General features: G+C 39.1%; 1 protein-coding gene across 4 annotated transcripts in view; it reads left to right on the forward strand.

The window, feature by feature from the left end:
• Positions 1-25,788, forward strand: part of cacna2d3a (calcium channel, voltage-dependent, alpha 2/delta subunit 3a) — a 782,368-nt gene that overhangs the window by 675,023 nt on the left and 81,557 nt on the right. For 3 of the 4 annotated variants that reach the window (XM_073072211.1, XM_073072212.1, XM_073072213.1), the window contains 2 exons: positions 564-616; positions 14,004-14,059. In XM_073072211.1, the coding sequence (XP_072928312.1) occupies positions 564-616; positions 14,004-14,059 (109 nt within the window). The remainder of the gene's footprint in view (positions 1-563; positions 617-14,003; positions 14,060-25,788) is intronic. The other variant, XM_073072214.1, reaches the window with a different exon arrangement.

Below are 25,788 nucleotides of genomic sequence, written 5' to 3' on the forward strand. Positions count from 1 at the left end.
TACATTTCTATCTGGTAACTACTGAGATTACTGGACTGATTTATCCTACACCAGGTCTGCACCATGAGCAGTTTCCGGACTGCAAGTGTCAGCAGTCAGCCATTGGCAAATCCAGCCCATCAGTTCTTTATTGTAAAATGAATGATCCACTTAAGATCTTTAGGTATGAACACAGTTGTCCTTAACCCAATCTGGCCTATATATAACTTCAATACCATTCCAGGGTGGGAAATTCCTGATTGTCTGTAGATCTGGACTAGAATCTATTCAGTTGTATTTAATTGTCACAGAGCATAACAAGATGGATGCCCGTACCTTAGTAATTAATTAAAAAATGTTATTTTTAAAGGAATATTACTCTAGATCAGCAGAATCAGGGATCAATGAACTTGCTCTCTGATTACTTTTTTGGTATAACTCATTTTAAACCTTAACTTTTTATATCTAAGATCATGCACAATCCACATCTTGGTATGAGCTATTTCCATGATTTTCTGACTTGTTGGTGCTAATGGAGACGAGTATTCACAGCTGCTTAAACTAATTCAGTTACTTCTCTCCAGCCTTATTATGTCTTCTTTGCTGCAGTAAAGTGGATTATGACAGAACTTATCTTGTAAGTAAATTTTCTGTTGAGTCCTGAACTATGATTTGTTACTCATATTGAATTCAGTGGTTATAAATTCAAACAGGAAACCATATGTTAATTGACCCTTTTCATTGTATTTATAATAATATCTGATGTTGCTGATCATAGTTGTAAAGAATCTTGTTTAAATATTTGTATTGCTAACAGTTGTTGGCAGTCAAGCATTTTTAATAGTTATAGTTATCAATTCAATTAAATGCGGACTTATTAAAATAAATGTTTCATTCATTTTCTTCTGTGAGGATCTTGCAAAGAACTTGTATAGCTCTGCATTTTTATAAATGTTCAAACAAGTGCTTTAATTATCATTTATTAAACCTAGCACCAAGATTTACAGGCTTTAGTTTTAGATTGGTTTTGTCTTTTACTTTGAGTGATGTCTGCTTTTCCACATACTCCACCGCCATTAAACAACAGCATTCCAGGCCTGCATAATAAGTGCATTTCATTTCAAAAAGTCAACATTTAAGAACTCCTCAATACTGATGGATAAAATTTAGCTTTCAGCTACTGTCTATTAAAGATTCAAAGTGACATGTGTTTGGCATTTTAGTCTAGTTTATATCACAAAATGATTTCTAAATCCGTCAAATGAGCTAGATGCCTTTAATCTCTGCACCAAAAGACTTCAAGATGCTACAAATGGAAAGATTTATCTAATGCGCCTCTGGTGAAATTGAGGTTGCTGTCAAACAGCACTGCATTTAAAAAGGGAAAGAAAGCTCACTGTATGTATTTTTAAAACAAAGTATTGTTCCAACTTGGTAAATTTCAAAATAAGAAACAAAGAATGTATCCCCTACTGTGTAGAAATTTCCCTCCTATTTATTTGGTGTCTCCACACTTACATTGATCATTGTTCCATAACAGTGGTGATTTGGATACAGAGCAATGTTAAAGGAGGGAACAAACATTAGCTGCCCTATAGGAACGGCTGGTTAACTTTTCCCTTCTTATCGACAATTGACCCATTTTCCATTCCAAAGCATGTTTCTTCAAGGAAAGAAATGTAACCAGCTGCATTAAAATTCAATGACCTGATGCAAGGGACACGTTTCTTAGTTTTTGCCCATTTTGTAGAGTCTATTTCTGACCCATCAAATCAACATTAATGAAACTAACCATCTGGCAAAAAAAAGGAAGAGAGAATTATTGTTATTGAACAATCACTGTTCTCATCCTTTCCAATCACAAAGAATTCAATGGTAAATCCACACATGGAATATTCAAGTCCAGATTTTGACTTTGGTAAATCAGCAGGGCCAGAACTCATGTAATGAATAAATGAGAAGTGGATTGTTGTAATTGATAGGACATAGTTTGACATACTCTTTGCAACTAGAATTGCCTTTCTGCTGTGTAACATAGATAGATTCAGTTAAAATATAATCATAGAAGGTGACAGTGCAAATGACAGCTATTCAGAAGATCATGCATGTGCCAGACCTTAAAAAGAAATGTCTCACAAGTCCTTCTATTCTGCTTAGGTTGCCACATCCCTACAGATCTTTTCTATTCAGTATTTCTCCAATTTCTTTTTGGAAGTGATAATTAAATCTGCTTCTGAAGATCTTTCTATCAACAAATTCTAGATCATATCAATTTATTGAATAAAGGAAATTCTTTTTACAGTGCCTATAGAAGTATTCACCCCACTTGGCAGTTTTCATATTTTATTGTTTTACAACATTAAATCACAGTGGATTTAATTTGGACTTTTGACACGGATCAACAGAAAAGAATCTTTCATGTCAAAGTGAAGGCAAATTTCTATGAATTGGTCTGAATTTATTACAATTAATAAACACAAAATAATTGATTGCTTAATCACTCACCCCCTTCAAGTCAGTATTTACTAGGTGCACCTTTGGCAGCAATTACAGACTTGAGACTGTGTGGATAGGTCTCTATCAGCTTTGCCCATCTGGACACGGCAATTTTTCCCCATTCTTCTTTACAAAACTGCTCAAGCTCTGTCAGATTGCATGGTGTTCATGAGTGAATAGCCCTTATCAAGTCCAGCCACAAATTCTCAATTGGATTGAGGTCTAGACTCTGACTTGGCCACCAGGACATTAACTTTGTTGTTTTTAAGCCATTCCTGTGTAGTTTTGGCTTTGTCTTGCTGGAAAACAAATCTTCTTCCAAGTCACAGTTCTCTTGCAGACTCCATCAGGTTTTCCTCCAGGATTTCCTGTATTTTGCTGCATTCATTTTACCCTCTACCTTCACAAGCCTTCCAGGGCCTTCTGCAGTGAAGCATCCCCACAACATGATGCAGTGTTCAGTCTGATGGCCGAAAGCTCAATTTCGGTTTCATCAGACCATAGAACTTGCTTCCAGCTGGCTTCAGAGTCTCCCACATGTCTTCTGGCAAACTCGAGCTGAGATTTCATGTGAGTTATTTTCAACAGTGGCTTTCTCTTTGCCACTCTCCCTTAAAGTTGTGAAGCACCCAGGCAACAGTTGTATGCGTAGTCTCTCCCATCTCAGCCACTGAAGCTTGTAACTCCTTCAGAGTTGTCATAGGCCTCTTGGTGGCCTCCCTCACTAGTCCTCTTCTTGCATGGTCACTCAGTTTTTGAGGATGGCCTGCTCTAGCCAGACTTATAGCTGTGCCATATCCCTTCCACTTCTTGATGATTGACTTAACTGTACTCCAGGGGATACTCAATGACTTGGAAATTTTCTTGTAACCACCTCCTGACTTGTGTTTTTCAATAACCTTTTAGCAGAGTTGCTTGGTGTGTTCTTGTCTTCATGGTGTAGTTTTTGCCAGGATACAGACTCACCAGCATTTGGACCTTCCAGATACAGGTGTATTTTTACTACAAACAATTGAAACACCTTGACTGCACACAGGTTTACGTATAGCAAGAACATCTTAACTAATTATGTGACTTCTATTAAAGACGGTGAATACTTATGCAATCAATTATTTTGTGTTTTATATTTGTAATTAATTTGATCACTTTGTAGACACCTTTTTTTCTCTTTGACACAAAAGAGTCTTTTTCTGTTGATCAGTGTCAAACAAAGCCAAATTAAATTCTCTGTTATTCAATGTTGTAAAACAATAAAACATGAAAACTTCCGGGGGGGGGGGGGCAGTGAATACTTTTCATAGGCACTGTGTATTATCAAATACAATAATTATCTCCTCTAGTAACCACAGCTTTTGCTAGTGGAAATAACTGTTGCTTACCTTTCTGCTTAAAGTATCATGACTTTAAACATGCTGTGCTATCTTCATTTAAAACTTTCTCCTTAATGAGAATTGCATTTTCACCAGCCTCTCTATAAAACTCAAGCATGATACTTCTTAGCATTATCTCAGATGTATGTCAAAGACCTTACTGAAGAGGAACTGCAGGTGTATCCATACTTACAGATGTGATGAGAGGTAACAGGCAAGGGAATTCAAAATTTTATTTCCCTCCTCCCCACCCCACCCCACCCCGCCTCATTCCCCCCACCACCATCGTTCACCCACAGCCACAACAGAAAACTGAGGGTAGGGAAGGTAACTAAATCAGCAAACGTTTAGACACATCAACTGCCATTAAAGCTTCCTCTTCTCATCTAAACATCATAAGCACCCAAGTAGCCAATCGGGACACAATCTATAATAATGTTAATGAAGCTCCCTTTCTTGGATCCTGGAGGTCATGTAAATCTTGATTTAAACCCAGCGCACAAAGGAAGTCAGAAGTAACCTGCTCAAACAAGGAGGTGTTTTATTTTGAGCCACGTGGATCAGGAGTCCTCCCCTGACCAGCACAGTGCAAGCAAAATCTTTTGCTACAGAGCAACTGCTGTGTTGGCTTGACTATAACCCACAATGCATTATGTAAACAACAAAGAATGCTTAATCAAAGAAGACCTTTACAATATTATTCAAATATTACTGATATATTAAATACACAATACTTCTCACAGCTTAGCTATAAACTCCAACATAAAATAGATGCATCTTAACATATATACAGTACTGTGCAAAAGTCTTAGGCACATATATATAGCTAGGGTCCCTAAGACTTTTGCACAGTACTGTACACATACTGTATGAACAGAATATTATATAATGCAACTACAATATAGACATCCTCTGCCTAGTAAATTTTAAATTGTCCCATTTAGGCTAAAGATTTAATCATTGTGGAGGATGTATTACTTTTTTGGGATAATGTCTTTCCTGACAAGGGTGTAACACCTTAAGTGCCCAGCAGATGGCGCTGACACGTCCTGCAGCAACGATGTCATCTGTTTGGGTGGAGATCCTCATCCCTAATCACAAGGAGGAATTTCATTTGGATTATGAGGTGTACCTGAGACTGATTGAGAGGTGTTTAAGGCTGGTGGCTGAGTCTACCAGTTGCTTAGTCTTGATACTTACTCTGCTTGTAAGAATCAACTGTTAGAGTTAGTCATTCTTTGTGGAATTACTTACCTGGGATCTAGCCTGTGAAAACAACCCCTTTGTTTAGTGGACTGACTTGCCCAATTTTCTCCTGAAGCCTTGGATCTTGTGTGACAGCTTATCTGAAGCCCTTTTGTAATATTCTCTGCGAACTCTTAAATTGCCTGTGTATTTTAGTTGGAATCTGAACAAGTGAATGTGGCAAGATGGTTGTACTTGGTGCTTCTGACTGATGAAGTGAAGTTTGAAGTTATTTGATCAGCACTGTGTCACTGTCTCAGTCTGAAATTGTGCTCAGTCCCCTACCCACCACCCCCCCCCCCCGCATCCATTACCAAAGGGGATCGTTCTGGTTGGCAGGGAATGACTTGTGTCTGTGAAATAATCTCAGGTTCTGGGTGGGGCTTTCTCTGTAGTAGTTGAAGGTGTTGTCTCTGAGACTGCATGAAATGGTCTTGACTGCTCTTGACACCTATCTTCTCATTTTCTTGTTTTTATTTCCTCTGGGTCTACTTTGATCCTAGCTTCTTTCTCTCTCTTTCTCTTGATCCCTTTTTACTTTCTCACATTCCTTCACTCTTTCATGCCTTTCTTTTCCTTGCTCATGTTCTTTCTCTCTATCTTCTTTCCTTTTCAACTTGTCTTTCTTTATCTTGCCTTTTTTTTGTTTCTCATGAGTATCTCTGAATTTGCTAATTTCTCAAGAAATTAGTTCTTGTTTATCCTCTTCCATTTCCATGGCACTTGTGTCATCCACTCCCTTTTCCTTTTTCTTCTTTCTAGGGAGTGCATCTTGGTCTTGGGAAGGTGCATTTAGTTCACTGGAGTATTCTCTTATTAATCCTTCTATTGGTCCCTTTACGATCTGATCTCTCCTCTTGGTTTCCTCATCCACAACATCATCTGACAAATCTGCTTTTGTATCTCCATTGGTTCCTTTCTTTTTGGCCTTGCATTTAGCTGGGATTTTGTGTCAGCATTTTGCAACAATTCTAATAAGTTCATGCAATAATTTCAATGCACGCAGACTAGACTCTGGTTCTTTATACTCGCAATAGCTGAATGCTTGCAACTTTCCTGCAGCTTCTTGAGCTGTCTTCCAGCTTACAACCAATTTACTTTCACAAGAAACTGCTTAATCAGATAGGTTGCCTACAAAAACTGTTGTAGTCGGACCACTGCTTTTATCACTTTCACAATTCCTCTGAGCAGCATGGTCCTTCCTTGGTCCAATACGCTTTCCAACCAGAGGCACGGAGATGGACACAATGACCTGCTTGCCCTCTGTTGGGCAACGGTTCACGGTGCACAGCATGGAGGCAGTTGTGGCCTATCTTGATTTGCTTTCAGTTCACTCTCTTGCAGAGGATGTGGCATGCAACTCAGCCACTCACACCCCAGCAATGCTGGCCCTCCTGTTCGTTCCCACAGGAGTTACCTTTTTTTCCCGGTATAAGTTCTTTGCTGGACATTTACAGGCTTCAGTTCAATGTCTTTGAAATGCCATTCAAACTCATTTTGTGAAATGACTGAAACAGCTGAGTCGGTGTCCAATTCATCATACATTTCTGGCGTAAGCCATACTGCTGGTCTATTGTTAGTTTTCACATAATAAATCTCAAGGCTACTCAGTCTTGTGTCGCTCTCATTATCATATTTGTTTGGCCAGGCTGGATTTTATTTAGATATTGCAATTTTGTTCACACCTACTTTCATTCCTGACTGGAATTCAATTTTGAGCCGGCGTGCTGTTGCCATTGATACAGCTATTTTAACTGCTCTTTTAAATGTAAATTGTAGGAGCTGTTTGTGAATTTTGTCTTGTGAGATTCCACAAGCTAAACATTCTCTGTGCATCAGCCAATTACCAAACTGGAATGTTCAGGCATGTATGCTGAAATGGTCTCCCCTTCCTTTTGATTCTGCATATGAAGCCTAAAGTGTTCTAGCAAGTTCCTGCATTACTTTCACAATATCAGCAAAGCTCTCTTCAGCTGGTTTGGTTGGAGCAGTTAAACTTCAAAGTGAACTGTATACCTTTAACCCAATGCACTCAGCAAAATTGGTACTTGTTTCTCATTGGCTACTTCATTTGCTTTAATCTGTTGTGTAATCAAATGTGTTAATCTTTCTGATGTAGCCAGCCATTTATCTGTTCTGATTTATTATCACCCAGTATTCAGTTTGTGAATCCATGAATTATTCCATTTTCTGCCTCTTTCTTTAACTTGACACTTTCTGTTCCCAAAGGGACACTGCTATGATGTTTATTTCACTTGACCATTTCTTGCTGCACATTTTTAAAAAATTAACATCTCTCTGAGCTTCAGCAGGTAGGCAGTCATCTCAGATTTGTTTAAAACTTTCTTGTTAACATTGTTATGTTTTGTAATACCAAAACATGAAACTAATTAAAAGGAAATTAAGGGATCCAGGAATGCGAGTCTAACTTGGTTTTTTTCACATTAAGCGAAGTATGTACTAATCCCATGGTGGCATGATGATGCATGCAATTTGCGTAATTCTACTGAAATGCATTATGTAAATAACAACAAATGCTTAATCAAACAATATATTTACAATATTGCTCAAATATTACTGGAATACTAAGTGCACAATGTGCCATTTCTTGTAACAATCACTTCTGGCAGCCCACAGTCACCAACCTGTTGTGTTTGCTCCCTATAACTACTGATGAGACCTGAAATCTGGAGATAAGACAAAGCTGGAAGATGAACTAAAACTTCATTTAGTAACACCACACAAATCTGAAAACTTACCAGCACATCCCAAAGCATGATTATTTAAATGGTTTGCCCTAGAACATTTGAGACTCTAATAGGAACAATGTCTACTCAGTGTAAGTCAACCTGGGATTAATTGTTTCAACTTGTCATAACAGCAACTCACAATGACCCTCACAACCATTCTCTCCAATCCCATCCTACTCCGCCAACCGGCAATGGTTTCCATTTGCCGAGATCGCATTCAACAGTTTTGCCTTGGATTTCTACTACTGCTCGTACCTCCCACCATCCCAATCTTCCTGTAAGTATCAGACACAATTATTCTAGTTAGCCTTCCTGAACAGCTCCTTTCACAGAGTGTTGCATAACCTGCTAAATATTTCAGCTATTGCTTTGTTTTAATTTTGTGGCATTGCTCCATTTCCCAGAATCTTGGGTTTTGTTTAGTACAGCTACGTGGAAATATGTTCAGTCACAATCATCGCAGTGATTTGCGTAAATGTGGAGCAAATAGATGTCTCCCATGTTACATCATTCTATGATTCAAACATTATAGTTGGTCATCATTAGACCTGCCTGCAAAGTCCAAGGAACTCCCATATTTCCCATAACCATTACCATGCATTTGTCCTTAAAAGATTATCTCTTGGGCATTTTAATGGAATGAATCATTAGAAAGCTGGTTATTTAGGGAATTAAGCTATGTTCCACCGCACAACACAGAACAAAGAAACAGTACTTGTCCCAATTGCAGTGTCATTATATTTTAATTGAGAGTATGAACCAGCCAGAATTGTGAAATACTAATGGTATGCTCATAATCTTACTATTACGCAAGGGTTTTGCTTTGAACTTCAGAAGAATTGTGTGTACCAGTGAATGGACAGTATGGAATACCGACAGCTTGTTCCAATGGAAAATTAACCATTATTGTCACATTACCTCGGGAGTAATCTGATAGAGATCACATCAAATCAATGATATCTTAACTGAGTCCTTGGTCTGTTGTCAAAATAATCAGTTTCATATAGTGTACTCATTTACATACTTCCTTGTCTCCTGTGGTAAACTGGATGCAGCTGTATTTGGAAAAAATGGATCATAACACAGCACTGTTTTAAAGGACATTGAGAATGACATTTTATCATTTTTCTCTTAAAGCAACTTCACTCTGGGCAGGTTTCTCAACTAACATGATCCATGGTAGTTATTTTCTTACTCTATAGTACTCAGCTGGCAAAATACTTTTGCAATGAAGCACCTTGGATCATGTGTACAACTGAGTTGGGTTGAAAGCAGAAGGAAGTCAAAAATTTGTTAACTTGTGTAATGAAAATAATACATAGACATAAACTGGAACTCTCAAAATCTCTCAGTGTTCAGAAATTTCATATATTTGGAGTTCATTGGTGGGTACATTTGCTGAATTTGAAAGCAGCATTTTGTCTTTCTCAAGCATACTCGTTCTGAAGCATGCAGGCTTCAGTGACTTCTGTTCCTCTCTGGGGAAGAGATCTTCAGGGCACAATGATTTAATTCCAGTTTGAGACAAAATGGTTTCCTTTGCCAGAGCTCTAACGTAACTCAAAAGTTCGCTCCATCTGCTGAGAATATAGAAGTCAGGAGATGTGAACCAGCACCTGATACACAACATCATGTGCGATCTGGATTATTTGAAATACAATATAAGCCAAGAGCTTGCATTATTTTACATGACCAGACTGACTTTTTCTACCTTGATTTCTTCATGAAACTGGTTAGGAATCTTTGAGGTAAAAAGCAGTGTGCACTTGCTAAATGCTAGTAATTCTTTAGGGTAGTTCATCATATTTGCATTTTACATAAAGAACACACTATACCTTATGAACTTACAAGAGTTTCTGGGTCCTCTGTCCGTATCACATGCATACACCTTGGTAGCATTTGAACGCGTTCTGATGCTGATCTGCTTTAGTGTTCTTTAAAGTACTTATCCATTCTGCAGCTGGGGGTCCCAGGAGCACAAACATCTAGTGGGTAGGTCTTCTCAGTGTATTTTTAACCCGATAATGGATCTGATTTCTTCTCCTCCCATCCAACCTCCCACACCTGACTATGTGTAATCCTCTCATCTGGCCTTGTGCTTTACTTCCTTGATCTTGTCCAACTCCCTCTATCTAGTCACGTGTCCACTTCTAATGTCTTAACTTTGTTGCCATTTCCTTTGTCCATTCCTGTAATCTTCTTTCCCTTGATGTTCAAAGGTTCAAAGTTTCGAAGGTTCATTTAATGTCAGAGAAGTGTATACAATATGCATCCTGAAATGCTTTTTCTTTGCAACTATCTACGAAAACAAAGGAATGCCCCAAAGAATGAACAACAGTTAAAAATTAGAACCCCAAAGTTCCCTCAGCTCCTCGCTCCCGCGTGTAAGTGGCAGCAAGCAATAATCCCCCTTCCCCTACCGGCAAAAATAAAGCACACCCGCTACCAGCCACTCAAATGTGAGCAAAGCAATAGCAAAGACACACAGACTTGCTGTTAACCCAGAGACTACATTGTTCACCCCATAATTCGACATGCTGCAGGCTCTCTCTCTCCTAATAAGGGAGAAAGAGGTGACTCCATTCCATTTTCCAGCAAGCGGGGAGACATAACAAACAACTGGCTGGATTACGATGTTAAAAGTCTGTTACGTCGCTTTTTCCGAGCTCTGTGCCTGGAGATCACAAGGATCCCGTGTCCCCAGACACACAGCGGATGTTCCGACTCCCCCAACCACACACAGATCTCCTGTGGCAACACCAACCCTTGATTCGCCCATTTCCAATTACTCAAGATCCTAGGCTTCTGAAACCATGCTGAAATCTTAGGCCTAGACTTTGGCATGCCGAACAGCGGCCGATTGTGGAACCCTGAGAGCGGGTCCCATTCCCACAAAGAACCGTAGTCAGCGTGTAACTCCAGGACAGAGTCTTCAAAAGAACCCTGAAAGGGAAAAATAGATATATTAAAGATGGAAATAAGACTGTTTCTGAAGATGCAAGCAAAGGAGTCACCATTGGGCGCCATAACTGCCTAGCTCCGCCTCCTCAGTACCCCTTTCCCGAAATCTTCTGGTCTTCATTCCTTGTCTCCTACCCTACAGCCCCACAACTATTTCCCTCTATCAGCTCCAAGCCAAAATCTCTTGTGGAATTTAGTTTCTTTGGGGTTTGCATTCAATAGAATATTGCCTGAGCAAGGTTCACACAAGATCGACAGGGCCTCTCTGTGCCACTTTGATTTGTTAGATATTGAGGAACTTCCATAAAACATTCCATTACCACTTTGTAAATAAGCCATTCACGATGGGAGCCCTGAGGTTATATCCAAAAATGCAGAACGTGGATGCACCTCAGTGCAGTTCATCATGAGATGAAATTCCTTGTGCAGTTTAAGCCTGATGAGCAAACGTGGTGTAGTGGTTAGCGCAATGCTAGTACAGCTCAGGGTGTCGGAGTTCGGGGTTCAATTCTGGCGTCCTCTAGAAGCAGGCTTCGTAAGCGCATGCTGTGTGTGTATGGGTTTCCTCCGGGTACTCCGGTTTCCTTCCACAATCCAAAGACATACTGGTTAGTAGGTTAATTGGTCATTATAAATTGGCCAGGATTAGCCTCAAGATTTAGGGGAGGAAATTTCGGATGGAGGTGAGGAGGATCTGCTTTTCCCAAACAGTGATGAGTCTGTGGAATTCTCTGTCTAATGTAGCAGTGGACGCTACCTCAGTAAATATGTTTAACGCAAGGCTGGATAGATTTTTGCATAGTAGGGGAATTAAGGATTATGGGGGGAAAGCAGGTAGGTGAGTCCATGATCTTACTGAATAGCAGAGCAGGCTCAACAGGCCAGATGGCCTACTCCTGCTCCTAATTCTTATGTTCATATGTAGGCTAGGGTTAAATTGTGGATAGCTGGTGGTGTAGGTCGCAGGATAGGAAGAGCCTATTCCGCCCTGTATCACCAGAATAAATAAAACATTGCACTTCAGACATAACAACCCAGCCTACAGTACCTATAGAAAAAGGCACTGATCTCTTCCCTTTAGATGGACCTGCCTCGTGTTCCGCCTTGGTGAGCTGCCTCCAGCCAGGTGTAACAGAGTTTATCTCTACTGATAAACTGCCAGTCTAAATCTAACTATTGCCATGTTTACCTCTAGTCTGTCACATTTATGATTATCCTGCACCCTTGTTCTTGGCTGTAATATTTTATGTAGCCTGCTTTTTAATGTTTTGTTTGGCTCATTGATGTGATTGACTGTCTAAACTGAACCTAGACTTTAAAATCTTTCATCAGAAATTGTCGTTTTAAGGTGCTCATAATTCATATTTCAATAAATATTCTATAAACTTATGTGTTGCACATTAACGCTCAACTTTGTCTTATCTAAATTTAACCCTTCATTTATTGCTTGTAATGGGATGGTGAGCCTATGGCATCCATGCCCAAGATAGCGTGTGCAAAAATTTTGTTAGGATTCAGCATGCAGTGCCGCCCCTTGATTCTTTAAATCCCACCCATAATAAAATGATACATAATTATCTTTACTACCAAATGACGCGGTTAATTTTTAAAAATATAAACCCGAGTAGTGAGATGATTTCATAGATGTTTCACGCTGGCTTGGTGCCAGCTAGACTGTTGCGAGAATGAGTGATGTTAGATGTTTTAAAATCCTGGTGTGCACATCAGTATTTGGATAGTAGACAGATGGGCCAATTGGCATTGGCTTCACTCTGTTTATATTTTTCTTCTTCTGTCGTTTGTGAGTGAACACAAGATATTCAGTAATATTAACAGTGAACACATCATGTAGTTTAGCACATCTATGGATATTCATGGGAGTCATTGCTTCCAGTGATAAACTTCTTGGGCCCTTAGCTCCCAGTGGAGGATAGGCCATTGATGACCTACCACCTCCATTGTCCAAAGTCGATGGTTTGGTTGGAGCTCATCAATGCTTCTGTAATCCATTGTATCCGCTGTGAAGGGGATTGACTTATACAGCTTCACCAGAGCCCTGTTGGCTGTTACCACCTCTCATAACAGGGAGATAAAGTTGGACTTGGAGAGGCAGTGATGAACTTGGTCAAGTCAAAGTATAGTAGTAGACTTACTGTTGGAACTAGTGTTATGTGCATAGATCTCAAAGCAAGCAAATACAAGCTGGATATAAAAATATTTGTCATTGTTAATGCAGCAACAGAAATCTCAGAGAGTAAAGTGTGTTTATTTTCCCTTAAACCTCTGTAAATTTTCACCAAAGCCCTTAATTTCACTACTTTTCTTATAATAATATTATTTAGAAATGATGCTATTTTTCAGTTCTCTTTAAAAGATTAATAATTTTTGAGCAGGTTTTCTAAAATACTTCATTTATTTCAATCTGTCTCTGTCTTATTTTTATTAATAGTAAACAATATAAGCAACAGAACTCATTCTTTATTTCCTTAAAAAGGTTCATAATTATTGTTACTAATTAATTAACAATGATATCTGTTCAAAATTACCGTGTCACACGAGAAAATTTTTTAGAAGATTATTGGCAATGTGGACGCATGCTCTCAAAAAGGTTCACCACCCCTGCTTTAGGACAATAGCTGAAAATATTAAATAAAGTTAATTCCTTTTGCTAACCAAAGTGCACCTTTTTCCTTAACCACAAATACGTCACTAAAATTAGATTCATTCATTTTGTTTTCCAGCATACAACAAATCATGTTTTTTTTTGGAATTGAAGTATAAAACAGCCATCCATTTACAAAGAGCGCCATTTAATAATAATCAATTCTACCTGAGATTTATGTGTGGCAAGATCTCCTTTGCAGGAAGCTTTTAATTTTTCAGTTTCTCTCTGTCAGCTTAACAATATCTTCCTTGTAGCTGCTCAAAAAGTTCAGATGTAGATGTGTTCTTTATTATAATAATTAAAATAATAACAATGTTTTGTATTATTAATTTGGGAAAAGTACATAATCAAGTTTACTTCACTTGTTAAAGCAGAAATAACTTTTGAAAAAGCAATACAACAAAACTTTTTAACTTTTTTTTTCACTGCAGTACATTGTCAAATAAGGCTTGATACTCTTGGCCAGAGCAGATTTAATGATTTAGTGAGGTAATTTCTATAGAAGTCCTAACAATGTTCCTTTGTAATTTTTGCTAGATTCCTGGTGGAATTCAATCTTTGCAGTTGGTGGAATTCTGATTTCACAGTGAAGGGTAAGTTTGATACTTATTTCTCTAGATCAGCAAGCAGAGTTATTGTGTCAGCTTCAAGCGGTCCTTCCACAAACCAACACCAGTGCATCATTTCATCTGTAACGTGGGTTTGAGTCCAGCTGAGAAGTAGAAATCTCGAAACAGCTCCTGGTTCAGATCAACTGTCAGCACATATTTAGAGACAGTTGTAGTCTAAATGTCAGAGGAGAATTAGCTGGTGATGGTACGAAATGGTGGCTGATGATCTGTGAGTGTGGTTTTGTGTTTTAAATAGTCTGCTGGACAACTTCTCAGCCAAGGTTCTCATAGATATTCTGTTATTTGTCATGATGACTGGTCCAGGATTGATTTAGTCTAATGGTTACATAAGACCCAAGTTCTTGTTGAGTCTATCAGCTTAATAGATTCCTCATCTTTGCAGTGACTGTTTCTTTGTATATCTGGTAGGCTTGGTGGACTATTTAGAGAGCAAGATTAATCAATAACATCCTGTGAAACCAAAGTCAGAGGTGGGTCATCGTTTGAAAAAGTGATTTTCATTTTTTTCTTTTCAGTACAAAACACTAAGTGATCTTTTAATATTTGTAAGGCTAGGACACAGTTGATAGAACCGGATGACTTCCACTAGTTTGAGGATGAAGAGCATGGATATTAGATGAAATGAGGAAAATTAGTGCGGAGTGGTGGGAGAACAGGGCAGCACTTTAAGAATGTAGGATTTTCTTCCACAATCAGAGACGGAGTTAGAAACTGCATTAATGTATAACATGACCTTGGTTAGGAGAATGAAATAGACAATGAAACAAGATGGGTAAATATGATTAGTGTTATTTGCCTACATGGATGGTAAACAACAATCGACTGAGTAGGATAAATGGGTAGCTTCTGTGTTATGACTCCCATATGTTTCATTAAAGGAGTAGACAGTAAGACCGTAAGACAGAGGAGCAGAATTAGACCATCCAGTCTGCTCCACCATTTCATCATGGCTGATCCACTTTCCTCTCAACCCCATTCTCTTGCTTTCCCATAACTTTCCAAACTCAGACTGATCATGAACTATCAGCCTCCACTTTGCATACGCCCTTTGACCTGGCCTCCACAGCCACCTGTGGCAACAAATTCCATAGATCCACCACCGTCTGGCTAAAGAAATTCTTCCTCTTCTCCTCTCTACATGGACGTCCCTCTATTCTGAGGCTGGACCCTCTGGTCCTAGACTCTCCTGCCGTAGGAAACATCCTCTCCACATCCACTCTAACTAGGTCTTTCAACATTCAATAGATTTCAGTGAGATCCCCAATTATTCTTCTAAATTCCAGTGAGTAAAGGTCCAAAGCTCTTCATACAATAACCCTTTCTTTCCTGTAATCATTCTCGTGGACCTCCTTTGAATCTGCCTTTCTTAAATAAGAGGCCCAGAACTACTCACAATACTCTAAGTGAGACCTCACCAGTGCCTTATAAAGCCTCAGCATTACATCCTTAAAATACAAGGATACTATTCTTTTAATAGTGGTTCTACTAAAGTCAGGAAGCTTTTGTGATTATTTTACTGACACTAGCAGATATTTTATTTATTCATTTTTGTGATTTAGGGATAGCTGGCAAGCCAGGTACTTATTACCAATCTCCAGTTTCATCTTCATGAACTCATGGAGCACTACAGCACAGAAGAACGACCCATCTCTTTTCTGTTGACCTGTTTTTCTGCCTAGTACCATTTGCCTGCACCCAGACCATAGTCACCCAGACCCCTTTCATCCATGCACCTGTCCAAACTTCTCTTAAATGTTGCAATGGAGCACGCATCTACCACTTCTGCAGGCAGCTCATTCCACACTCGCACCTCTCTCTGAATGAAGAAGTCCACCTCAGGTTCCTCTTAAACATTTCACCTTTCACCCTAAAACTATGACCTCTACTTCTAGTCTCACTCAATGTCAAGGGATAAAGCCTGCACGTTTTTACCCTATCTATGCCCCTCATAATTTTGTATACTGCTATAAGATTTCCCTTTATTCTTCACTCCGCTGAAACCTATCGAATGTTGAAAGGCCTAAATAGAATGGATGTGGGAGGATGTTTCCCATGGTGGGGGAGTCTAGGACCAAAAGGCACAGAATAGAGGGACGTCCATTTAGAGAGAAGATGAGGAAGAATTTCTTTAGTCAACCTTTTTCCCTGAAGGTTAAACAGGTTAGGATATTTCCTATGTCAAATCTTGGAAACATACATACAATTTTTTTGTTCTTCTTTGTACCAGTTTGATGTAGTTAAGTGTTAGGCAACCCTAGAAGCAATTAGGTGTCAACTACAAAGGAGCAGGTTAGGGTCTAATATATTTGTTAAACTGGTTAGTTATTGCAGGTTTCTTTCTGGGAAAGGCATTTACTTCTACTGCTATACCTTTATTACTACAAGTTTTCTGTTTCAATTGAAACATAACCTTTTGAAGTGACTTCCTGCAGATTATTACTCCAAGGCTCTGTATCACTAGGACAGCAACTGAATCATTACCCCACCCTGTCTGGAATTTTATTGAATTAAATATCACAACTGTCATGGTGCAATTTAATCCCAAACTGCTGACTTATTAGTCTGATAATAAACCTTCAGGGATAACATAGACCAAGAAGAGAGAATTCTACCGTGAACTAGAAAACTGACTCGCTAATACGGTGGCCAAAAGTGCAACAAGCATTCACGAAGCTTTAAAGTACATAGGAGAGTAGCAAGCTAATTTAATACAGATGCAAAAGAATAAACTGGATGAAAATACATAAATATTTAAAATCTTTTATTTCATCTTGGAATGTGTTTTTGTATATGGCAAAGGTTATGTGAAGAACACTTTACAAGAAGAAAATTCATAGTTGAATTAATTTGATAGTTTATTATAATGGTGATACTTTTTCATCATTCCAACAATCTTAAAGTAAAGATAGTCCAAGAAAGACCTGAATTTCCTTGGACTGAACAGCACATTATGAGTTAATTTTCCTGCGCTTTTTGATAAGTATGTGAATAGCTTAATTGTTTGTACAGACATATGAATCATTCTTGGTTTATTTTAGTGGTACTTTGCAGCTCTATTCAGTGCCTTTGAAGTGCAGATTTAAATTAAATGGTCTGTTACATCTCTAAATTCCCTGTAGTTTCCCTAATGGTTATAGAGACATTGAAACTTTTAGCTTCATGACTTAGTGATAGCTTTGAAATGTAAACATTGCCCTTGTAAACCACTACAACACATCATAGTGCAACTCAAATGACAGCATTAAAATAAAATGTTTACGGTTCTGAGCCACATCATGAAGCTTTAATCGTTCAGTTATGAGCATGACAGCCAGATGTTAGGTCCAGACGTAATCATTTCATTTATATATCAAACCAAAGATAATATTTCATCAGTTAATAACTGAATCAGTGCAACTGTTGACAACAAACAAACTAATTCTGTTGTGTTATTCAAGATAGGAAAAGTTGATTGGCAATCATTATTTCAGTGTTCAATGTATTTAAAGTATAATTCAGAATCTATCTTCCTGCAAATGGATTAAACAGAGCAATTTAAAGTTAAACAGAGCAAAAGTTTAAGGGTAACACGAGGGGGAATTTCTTTACTCAGAGAGTGGTAGCTGTGTGGAATGAGCTTCTGGTAGAAGTGGTACAGGCAGGTTTGGTATTGTCTTTTAAGGTCAATTTGGATAGGTATATGGACAGGAAAGGAATGGAGGTTTATGGGCTGAGTGCGGGCCAGTGGGACTAGGTGACTGTAAGCATCGGCACGGACTAGAAGGGCTGAGATGGACTGTTTCCGTGCTGTAATTGTTTAGGAGATCTAGGCCCCATATGGAGCCAGTGATCATTAATGGAGAACGTGTGGAGCAGGTTAAGACCTACAAGTATCTGGGAGTACAGTTAGACGAGAAGCTTGACTGGACTGCCAACACAGATGCCTTGTGCAGGAAGGCACAGAGTCGAATGTACTTCCTAAGAAGGTTGGCGTCATTCAATGTCTGTAGTGAGATGCTGAAGATGTTCTATAGGTCAGTTGTGGAGAGCGCCCTCTTCTTTGTGGTGGCGTGTTGGGGAGGAAGCATTAAGAAGAGGGACGCCTCACGTCTTAATAAGCTGGTAAGGAAGGCGGGCTCTGTCGTGGGCAAAGTACTGGAGAGTTTAACATCGGTAGCTGAGCGAAGGGCGCTGAGTAGGCTACGGTCAATTATGGATAACTCTGAACATCCTCTACATAGCACCATCCAGAGACAGAGAAGCAGTTTCAGTGACAGGTTACTATCGATGCAATGCTCCTCAGACAGGATGAAGAGGTCAATACTCCCCAATGCCATTAGGCTTTACAATTCTACCGCCAGGACTTAAGAACTTTTTAAAAGCTATTATTAATGCTTTTTGAGACGGTGATTTAGATGCATATCATATTTTTTTACTGAGTTAAGTATTGTATGTAATTAGTTTTGCTACAACAAGTGTATGGGACATTGGAAAAAAAGTTGAATTTCCCCATGGGGATGAATAAAGTATCTATCTATCTATCTATCTAATTGTTAAATGTTATATAAAATGTAGGCTTACACTCATTGGCCACTTTATTAGGTACACCAGTAAACCTGCTTGTTAATGTAAATCAGCCAATCATTTGGCAGCATAAAAGTATGTAGGCATAGTCCAGAGGTTCATTTGCTGTTCGAACCAAACATCAGAAAGGGGAAGAAATGTGATCTAAGTGACTTAGAGCATGGAATGACTTGGTGCCAGACAAGGTGGTTTGAATATCTCAGAAACTGCTGATTTCCTGGGATTTTCATGCACAACAGGTCTCTGGAGTCCACAGGGAAGGGTGTGAAAAACAAAAGAAAATATCAGTTCTGTGGCTTTGTTAATGAGGGAGGTCAGAGGAGAATGGCCAGACTGGTTCAAGCTGACAGGAAGGCTCAATAGCCATGTGTTACAACAGTGGTGTGCAGAGAAGCATCTCTCAACGCACAGCACATTGAACCTTGTAGTGGATCGGCTACAGCAGCAGGAGACTACAAACGGGAGGTACCTAATAAAGTGTCTGAGGAAACAAAGGAAGAGGAACACAATTCCATCCAGCTAGGTTCATTCCCAGTTCATAATATAGACCTTGTTCATGAAGGAGTTCAAAAAAATTCAAAACAGATCTTGTTGTTTAAAGTGGAGCTTTTATCAGATGTCAGTTTGGAAGAGTTCTTGCTGTCATGCTACTCTAAACCGACAACTGATTGTGACTTTGATTTTAACAATATTACACAAATGACAGTGATGAATTATTTTCTATAGAATAAAAGATGTTCACTATCTGCTTTTAAGTAATTTCTCTTGTAAGCAAGAAAGGCTATAGCTCAGAATTGCTCTCAATATGAGCAAGACATCCATCTCTAATTTTACCTTTACTGTTAACTTTTTTTGATTAAACAAACCATTAGTATTGTAAATAAAGTCAATCAAAGGCCGTAAGAACCTTCCTTCTAGTTTTGGCAAGTCATTTGCAATTGCTAGCACCTGTTAATATCAATATCAAAGACTTTATGACCCTAAATAGGTTGTAAATTAAATCTGTTCATAGAAGCAAAGTCAGGATATGAGGCAAGCCTAATTGCCTTTGTTATCCTCTCCAGCAGTATGTGTTACTATCAGGTTTGAAAGCTGAAGTTTATGCATCAAACCTCTGTCCTCAACAATAAAGAATATGGGAACAAATTTTATACTTAAAAGTAAGAGAATGATTAAGAAAAATAAAGAATTGGTGAAAGAACTGCCTTGCAGTTTCAGAGACTCAGGTTGACTCCTGCTCTTCCCTATGCACAAGGGACCTTGACAATAGTGAAGAAAGACTAAAACAGGCTGATATATTAGAATTGATAAGTTCCCAGGGCCAGATGGGAAATACCCCAGGTTACTATGAGAAGCAAGGGAAGAGATTGCTGCACCCTTGGAAATAATCTTTTGTGTCCTCACTGGCCACAGAAGTTCCAAATGATTGGAGGGTGGCAAATGTTCCTTTGTTCAAGAGAGGGAATCGAAATAACTCTGGGAATTGTAGATCAGTGAGTCTTCCTTCAGTGGCGGGAAAATTATTGGAGTGGATTCTTAGCGATAGGATTTATGAGTATTGGAGAAAAAATCTAATAAGGGACAGTCAGGGCCAGGTTGTGCTTCATGAGATTGATGAATTCTGCGAGGATGTGACAAAGCACGTTGATGAAGGTAGAACAATGGATATGGTGTAACACTTTTGCCAAGATTCCATATGGTAGACTTGTTCAGAAAGTCAGGAGGCATGGGATCCAGAGAATCTTGGCTGTGTGGATTCAGAACTGGCTTTCCCGTAGAAGGCAGAGGATGGTAATAGTTGGAAATCATTCTGCCTAGAGGTCGGTGTTCTGCAGGGATCTGTTCTGCTCCCCTGCTCTTTGTGATGTTTATAAATGATTTGGATGAGAAACTGGAACGGTGGGTTAGTAAGTTTGCAGATGACGTGAAGGTCGGTGGAGATGTGCATAGTATGGAGGGCTGTTGTAGATTGCAATGGGACATTGACAGGATGCAAAGCTGGGCTGAGTAGTTGCAGAAGGTGTTCAAACCAAAAAAGTGTGAAGTGATTCATTTTCGGAAGGTCAAATTTGAAGGCAGAATACAGGGTTAAATATTTATCTGTAATGAAAATTTACACTGGTCAATTACCTACGCTCATCCCTGGAGCATCTGGACAGGAAATACACCTACATTATGCTATTCTTTTTTGAATTATTTTGTGAAGTCTTGCTGAATGAGAAATAGCGGTTGCATTGCCCAATAGTGAGACATTGACTAAATATGCACTGAAGGCATTTGAGCTTTCCTGTGGTCAGAAAAGATGCTATGTAAATATCAGAATTAGAATCCTGTGTAATGTCACCGGCATATGCCATGAAATTTGTTAACTTTGTGGCAGCAGTACAATGCAATACTTAATAATTGGGTAAAAAACTGAAATACAGTGAGTACTCACACATAATAGTTAAATTAAATAAGTAGTGCAAAAAATTAGAAATGAAAATTGGCAGTGAGTTGGCGTTCAGGGGTTCAATGTCCATTCAGAAATCGGATGTCAGAGGGGAAGAAACTGTTCCTGAATCGTTGAGTGTGTGCCTTAAGCCTTCTGCATCTCCTTCCTGATGTAGCAATGAGAAGAGGGCATGTCCTGGGAGATGGGTGTCCTTCATGATGGACACAGCCTTTCTGGTACATTTCATGTGAACCAGCTGATATTTTTTGTTACCATTTGCTTGTAATATATATTTAAAAGTAACTAAATCTGCACAATGAATGCAATATGGGTAGATTTATCCATTCTATTCTCCCAGAGGGAGCTAAATTGAGGAGAACTTGGATCAAGAAAATTGGCTTTACAATGTTGCTGCTCTGTCTCTAGCCTGGGTTCTGTCCAAAAATGCCTCTTTTCCAAAACTTAACTTTAAGTTCCCTATTTCACTGTAAGCCCTAGATAGCCCACCATTAATTTCTGTATCAAAACTCCTAGGACATAAATTCCAAAATGGCTCTCTGTTGATCGCTTGCCCTAACTCTGGGAGAAAGATCACAGAAACCTTGGGAAATTGTTTGCCTGACTTTCTATGGCTCTTTTCCTAAAATTACAGTGACTGATCAAGAGAACCTCTATTGAAGTGAACCTACTAAATATTACCAATATTAACTTCTTCCTAACTTCCTTAAGCCTCCTATGCATTTCTTAAACTTGATATTATTTTCACCATCTGAAAATTGTGGGTGGCTGAAACTGAGCCAGACTTCAAGCTCTGCCAGATTTCAAAGTTTCTATGATCGCAACTTCAATGATGTAACTGAGTGCTGAAAAACTAAGAATGAGTTAGTGAACTATCCCATATTTGTGCAGATTTTGTCTAGATTCAACCCATACCAGAAAGTGGAAAAACACAATATTCCAGGATTAGGAATGAGGCCAACTCAAATACACCCTCCCTTCATAATAAAACCTTCAAAAGAAGTTTCCCAAACAACAATTTTAGTGTAACTTAGAGGGGCTTATCGTACGACACTGGAACTGCTGGAACGGTATATAATCAATTTTTGAGCAATGCGTTAACTTCCGAGCAGTACTTTGAATGTGATGATTTCATTCGCACGATGTTTGAAGGCAATTATCAAGAGCCAGAATAATCTACAGGCAATCGTTTCACTGGAGACTCCACCGGTTTGTTCATGAAATTTCACAAAGAAACATATTCAACAGTTTTAAATTCGGCAACTTGGGGTACAAATAGTTGTAAACACCCCCTGCAGATTACTGAAAAATTACAATGAATTATCAATTACATCTATGACATCTTCTGTAGCTCTTTGGTTTTGGAAGACAAACTGTTTCATAAATCATTTTTAACGTATAAGATGGAGTCTGAAATTGATTCTTTGCCTCCATGCATTTACCTAGAATAGCACTCCTTGTTTGAAACCAAACATTGACTGATTGATTGATCCCAATGTGTAAACAATTTCTGATCAATTGGTTTGTCCTTATTAAAATAAAATTTGTTTTAAATTAAATTAATTCAGCAAAGCACAATGGTTTCATGGTTTATATGGTATATTATGATTTGGTGACTAGGTTATCATTAAAGACACGTTACTCATTTTCAGTCTACAATTCAGCTTAAATTAGATAAGGCACTAAGAGATAATAAATGAGATTATTATGATTCTTAACACTTAATTTGCTGTGAAGGAGTAACTTTGAATCATACAACATGAAAACAGGGCATTTTGTCCCACCATATCTACCATTTTACATTAGGCAGAAATCTATATGAAACCCAGTTACTAGTATGTAACCCTCCATACCTTGGTGTTTCAAGTGCTCATCCAACTACTTCTCAAATATTGTGAAACTACCCCCCTCCACTGACCCCTGATTCAGTACATTGAATAACGATGGTTGAAATTTGATTCTCACCCCTTAAACCTCTGCCTATTAATTGTGTACACCTCTGTGAAAGGGAAACATTTCTTACTATTTCCCCTTTTTATTCCTCATAATTTTGTAGAGCTCCATTAGGTCCGTCCTCATCCTTTTGCACACCAAGTTAAACAAAGTCAGTCTGGCCAGCCTTTCCTCAAAGGCCACACCTGGTCAATTTCCTCCGGATCCTTTCCAGCACAATTGTGAACTTCCCATAGTGTGGTGATGAGAACTGTGCTCAACACTCAGTTCTAGCCTAAATCAGGGATTTATGAAGTCTCACTGTGACTTCCTTGCTCTTATGATCTTTGCCCTGGATAATGAAGTCACAGACCCTGTATGTGTTCTTAATCACCTTATCTACCTGTACTGCTCCTTTCAGGTTCCTGAGGCATGTACACCACAGTCCCTCTGTCCTTTAGTACTTCCGAGGGTTTTGCCATTTATTTTGCATCTGTCCTCCCACAAGGAATCACCTCAGAAATCTAAAACATTAATTTCATCTGTCTTTGCTCTTCTTTATTCATCAGTACTGTTTTATAGTTGAAGAATACCACTATTGACAATACCACAAATTTTCGTAATTATTAACTATACTTGCTATATTCACATCCAGACAGTTTATAAACAATAGGGGCCCCGGCATTAAACTATGCAAACCATGACTGGTCACAGGCTCCCAGTAGCACAGACACAACCCTTGGCCATTCACCCTCTGTCTCCTATCACCAACAAATTACAGATCCAGTTTCCCAGATTGCTCTGGAATCTATGGGAATCAAATTTCAACCATCGTTATTCAATGTACTGAATCAGGGGACAGTGGAGGGAGGCAGTTTCACAATATTTGAGAAGTAGTTGGATGAGCACTTGAAACACCAAGGTATGGAGGGTTACATACTAGTAACTGGGTTTCATATAGATTTCGCCCTAATGTCTGGGGTAGATATGGTGGGACAAAGTCCTTTTGGATTCTCTTGTTTTCATTTCTCCTCGCCTGCCGAAGCTACCTTTTTTTTTGCTTTATCCAGCCCTCAATATCCTCTGACATCCAGGATTCCTTGGACTTGTTCACCTGACTTTTCAGCCTTTTAAGAACATGTTGGCCCTGAACTCTGTTTCATTTTGAATGATTCCCACTGGTCGCAAGCCTTTTAGTACTTAAGACAAAATATGAGCAGAATCAGGTTTATTATGACTGACATATATCACAAAATTTGTTGTTTGGTGGCAGCAGTACGGTGCAAGAAGTAAAAAATTACAATAAGTGACAATAAGTAAATAGATAGATGGCACAACAGAGGAATCGTGAGGTAGGGTTCACAGACCATTCAGAAATCTGATGATGGAGGGGAAGAAGCCATTCCTAAAATGCCCAATATGGGTCCTTGTACCTCCTACCTGATGGTAATAATTAGAAGAGGGCACATCCCTGATAGTGAGGCTCCTCCATGATGTCTTCTTGAGGCATTGCCCTTTGAAGATGTCAATGAGGGTAGCGCCGTGCCTGCCATGGAGCTGACTGAGTCTAAAACTTTCTGCAGCCTCTTTGAATACCAAATGTTGGAGCAATCCTGTGCAGCGAATCGACCAGTCAGAATATTCTCCACTGCACATACGTAGAAATTTGCTCATCATTTGTGTCATACCAAATCTCCTCAAATTCATAATGAAGTATAGTCACAGATGTGCTTTCTTTGAGATTGTACCATTGTGAGGATGAGCTTTCCACAGCAACAATCCATGCTTTCAACCTTACAAAGCAACAAACAGAACTCCATAGAGTCACTGAGAGTCTACAGCACACCTCAGATTTGCCCAAGAGACCAGAAGTATTATCTTTGACTCTCATTTTACTTCCATCTATGCATCAAAACAGTTTGGGCAAGAGGAGACTGGAATGCACTGGGGCTCCTAATACTTGATCTTAACTGCCATGAGGCAGGCGAAATTAATGAGGTGGAAGGAAGGTGACGTTGGTGGCTAAAATTCCTTCTGGATTTGTGCATGATGAGCTTCCACAAATAGCAATGTGATAATGACTAGGTTAGTGGTTTTGGTTGAGAGGTAAACACTGGCCGGACCTTAGAGACTTGCTCATCAGTTCCTCTTTGAAACTGTAGCATTTGATATTTTAACACTACAAGAGAAAGCAGATGGAGTTTCATAAACTTCTAATCCAAAAGGTACCACGACCAAAAGTATGGTGCCACCCAAGAATTTGGAATGAGACACGACTTGCCATCTTCCAACTCAGAGGTAGCAGCGTTATTAACTGAACCATAAATAACATTGTCATTGGCTAGTTCTGTATCATTGTAGTGAAATAAGAGATGAAACTAGAATGTGTGTGATAATTACTCAAGCTTCGCAGCTTCACAGTGTTTTCTGTTGGTCGCTGTTGCATTTGTACATTGGGTGATAGAAGACTACGGTACGGAAATAGGTCCTACAGCCCACCTAGTCCATGTTGGACTATTAATCCACCTGGTCCCATTGACCTGTACCCAGACCATTGTCCTCCATATCCCTCCCACCCATGTACTATCCAATTTTCTGTTAAATGTTCAAATTGAACCCGCATCCACCACTTTCACTGGCAGATTGTTCTGTGCTCTCACCACCCATTGAGTGAAGAAGTTCCTCCTCATGTTTTCCTTAAACATTTCACCTGTTACCCTTAACCCATGACCTCTAGTTCTAG

This window comes from Hemitrygon akajei, chromosome 19 (assembly GCF_048418815.1).
Source record: "Hemitrygon akajei chromosome 19, sHemAka1.3, whole genome shotgun sequence".
Taxonomy (NCBI): domain Eukaryota; kingdom Metazoa; phylum Chordata; class Chondrichthyes; order Myliobatiformes; family Dasyatidae; genus Hemitrygon; species Hemitrygon akajei.